Here is a 3,025-nt window from a genome sequence, read left to right as displayed (position 1 = left end):
GGGTCATGGTTCACTATTTGTTAAAAAAAAAAAAAAAGTTCCAAGTGATAAGAATAGAAACTACAACAACAAACAAACAAGAAAGAAAGAGAGAGAGAGAGAGAGAGAGAGAGAGAGAGAGAGAGAAAGAAAGAAAGGAGAATCCACAGCCCAGACAGACAGACAGCTGCGCTTTAATCTGTTTTTGTAACTTTACAATGTTATGCACTGTAACTTCTAGAAAATCCTAGTGACACAGCCCGCCAGTGCATGTACAGTGCTTTCAAATCCAGTTAGTTTAGCCAGTGATGAGGGTATAAGGAGAAAGTTCCTTGTCCAGTCCAGTAGACTTCGTATCCACAGGGAGACAGACTGGAGAATGAGGGAAGGTTCTCCAGACCTAAGGCCCAATTCTGATGCCTCAAGTTCATTGTGTCTGGACTCCAGTGCAGAGTCAGGCTGGGGTAGGGGAGACATTCACAGTGCAGGGGAGCCTGGAGCCTTGGAAACTGTGACCAAGGTTCGACTTTATCGGCAGCATGAGAGCGAGCCATGCTTTCAAGCAGGAGAAATCCTATTTACTCTGGCTTTGGGACAGAACGTGATGCTGTCAATACAGACAATGAGGGGACCTGGGAGGAGTGCTGAGGTGGGACTTGCTGGCTGAGATAACCTGTCACCAGCCTCTCGCCTCCCAGCTGGACAAATGCCTCCATATTACCCAGCAGGAAGCTGGTCCTCATTCCCTCCCACCATCTTTTCCTTCAGTACTAAGGAGTGTCCACCATTTGTGCCCGGCCACGGCGCTCGCTGACACCATCATGCCGCCTCGGACCCCTCTCCCTGCACTCTGCTACTTCCTTCTCCCCTGGGCGGTCACCATCTTTCACCAAGCCCTGGGGGACTCGGGTAAGACCCTAGCCCAGCCCCCAACCTGGACACTGGGGGAGGGGGTCAAGGGATGGAGGGCTAGGAAGAGCAGCTGCTGAAAGTACCTGGGGAGTGAGAATCAGTGCGGAGAGGTGAGGGTGGTGGCAGTGAAGCCCGAGGAAAGCTTCTGGGGACCAGGTTTGAGCGGGCACTTGGGGCAGGGAGGATAAGAGGCCTGCCACTGTGGCCCCTCTGCTCAGCCCCCCATCCGGGTCCCCACTACCTCCTGCCCCCCATCCACGAGGTCATTCACTCTCGTCGTGGGGCCACGGCCACACTACCCTGCGTCCTGGGCACCTCGCCTCCCAGCTACAAGGTACGCTGGAGCAAAGTGGAGCCCGGGGAGCTCCGGGAAACGCTAATCCTCATCACCAACGGACTGCACGCCCGGGGCTATGGGCCGCTGGGAGGGCGCGCCAGCATGCGGAGGGGGCATCGGCTGGACGCCTCCCTGGTCATCAAGAACGTGCGCCTGGAGGACGAGGGCCGGTACCGCTGCGAACTCATCAATGGCATCGAGGACGAGAGCGTGGCGCTGACCCTGCGCCTGGAGGGTGAGCTATGTTGTTCCCGCACCGCTGGTCGCTAGCTGCGCCCGGCCACCTCGCCTCTGCGGGGCCTCCCCTGCCGGCGCTCCCCTCGGCACCCAGCTGCCCTGCCCAAGCTCTCCACGCCCCGTCAGGTGTGGTGTTTCCGTACCAACCCAGCCGCGGCCGCTACCAGTTCAATTACTTCGAGGCGAAGCGGGCGTGCGAGGAGCAGGACGGACGCCTAGCCACGTACGGCCAACTGTACCAGGGTGAGCGCCGGATCCCTGACTGGTGACCCCGGGGTGCACACTGGTCCCCGCCAGCTTGCGGCGGCGGAGGAGCGGGCAGCTCGAGTCTGGCTAGCGCCGGTGACCCCCGTCCTCTCCGCCCCCTCCTCCGCCAGCGTGGACCGAGGGGCTGGACTGGTGCAACGCGGGCTGGCTGCTCGAGGGCTCGGTGCGCTACCCTGTGCTCAACGCGCGCGCCCCGTGTGGCGGTCAAGGGCGGCCAGGCATCCGCAGCTACGGGCCCCGTGATCGCAGCCGCGACCGCTACGACGCCTTCTGCTTCACCTCGGCGCTGGCAGGTGAGCCAACCGCGGGTAGGCGGTGCCCGGCCTGGGGACCCCGCCTGGAGGAAGGGCGGGGTCGGGCCTGGGCCAGGAGGAAGGACTTGACGCGGTCGAGTGACCTGGGAGATGGCAGGAGCGGGACACGTAGACCCGGCGGGGGCGGGTCTGCGCCCAGAGTCGTGGGCGGGGCCTGGCGGGCGGGGCGTGTCTGGGGCGGGGCCTAGTGCTACAAGACGAGGGGAGAGGCAGGATGTGGGCGGGGTCTGATGGCAGGGACTGCATTCCTCTGGACTCCCGCCAGCACAGTCCGGCCATTTCTGGAACTTCGCGGTCGCGTCCCCCTCCCAGACCGGCTGCTTGGGGCGATCGGTCACCCGCTCACCTTCCCAGGCCAGGTGTTCTTCGTGCCCGGGCGGCTGACGCTGTCTGAAGCCCATGCGGCTTGCCGGCGGCGCGGAGCTGTAGTAGCCAAGGTCGGGCACCTCTACGCCGCCTGGAAGTTCTCGGGGCTGGATCGGTGCGACGGAGGCTGGCTGGCGGACGGCAGCGTTCGCTTCCCCATCACCACGCCGCGGCCGCGCTGCGGGGGTCTCCCTGACCCCGGGGTGCGCAGCTTCGGCTTCCCCCGGCCCCAGCAGGCGGCCTACGGGACCTACTGCTACGCCGAGAAGTAGGAGCGCACTGACCTACCACGCGCGACAGAGTGGCGGGTCCCCTCTCGACAGACGAGGACTGAGCCCCACACCTGCCTTCCCAGCCCAGCTCAGCGCTCCGGGCTCCCGGGCAGAGGGGCGTCCCGGGCATTAACTGACCAATAAAATAACATGGCACCTTCTCGGTTCGATAAGCTGTAGGGCTTGGAGGCTTGGAAGTACGTGTGTGAAAGGATCTGGCCCTGGACCCAAAGCACGTCTACAGTCTAGAGGAAAGGCTCTATTGCTTCTGTGGCCCAGCATAATAAAGGGTTTGTGATGGGAGGGCGTCAAGAGCCAGGACAGAGGGGAGGAAAGCTCGC

General features: G+C 62.6%; 1 protein-coding gene across 1 annotated transcript; it reads left to right on the top strand.

The window, feature by feature from the left end:
• The first annotated feature begins 767 nt into the window (after positions 1 to 767).
• Hapln2 (hyaluronan and proteoglycan link protein 2) lies at positions 768 to 2,805 on the top strand. Its single transcript, XM_059265589.1, has 5 exons — positions 768 to 888; positions 1,110 to 1,463; positions 1,592 to 1,708; positions 1,843 to 2,025; positions 2,401 to 2,805. The coding sequence occupies exons 1-5, from the start codon at positions 801 to 803 to the stop codon at positions 2,682 to 2,684; spliced, it is 1,026 nt and encodes a 341-aa protein (XP_059121572.1). The 5' UTR covers positions 768 to 800; the 3' UTR covers positions 2,685 to 2,805.
• The last annotated feature ends 220 nt before the right edge of the window (positions 2,806 to 3,025 follow it).

Source organism: Peromyscus eremicus, chromosome 6 (genome assembly GCF_949786415.1).
Source record: "Peromyscus eremicus chromosome 6, PerEre_H2_v1, whole genome shotgun sequence".
In the NCBI taxonomy this organism is placed as follows: Eukaryota; Metazoa; Chordata; class Mammalia; order Rodentia; family Cricetidae; genus Peromyscus; species Peromyscus eremicus.
Note: the sequence above shows the minus strand (reverse complement) of the source record. Positions and strands in the feature narration are given on the sequence as shown.

Bases quoted from the DNA above. Each gene is read 5' to 3' on its own strand.
- Hapln2 (XM_059265589.1), top strand. From the start codon at position 801: ATGCCGCCTCGGACCCCTCTCCCTGCACTCTGCTACTTCCTTCTCCCC. The intron at 1,464-1,591 runs GTGAGCTATGTT...ACGCCCCGTCAG, and splicing joins GCTGACCCTGCGCCTGGAGG to GTGTGGTGTTTCCGTACCAA. The intron at 2,026-2,400 runs GTGAGCCAACCG...TCACCTTCCCAG, and splicing joins CTTCACCTCGGCGCTGGCAG to GCCAGGTGTTCTTCGTGCCC.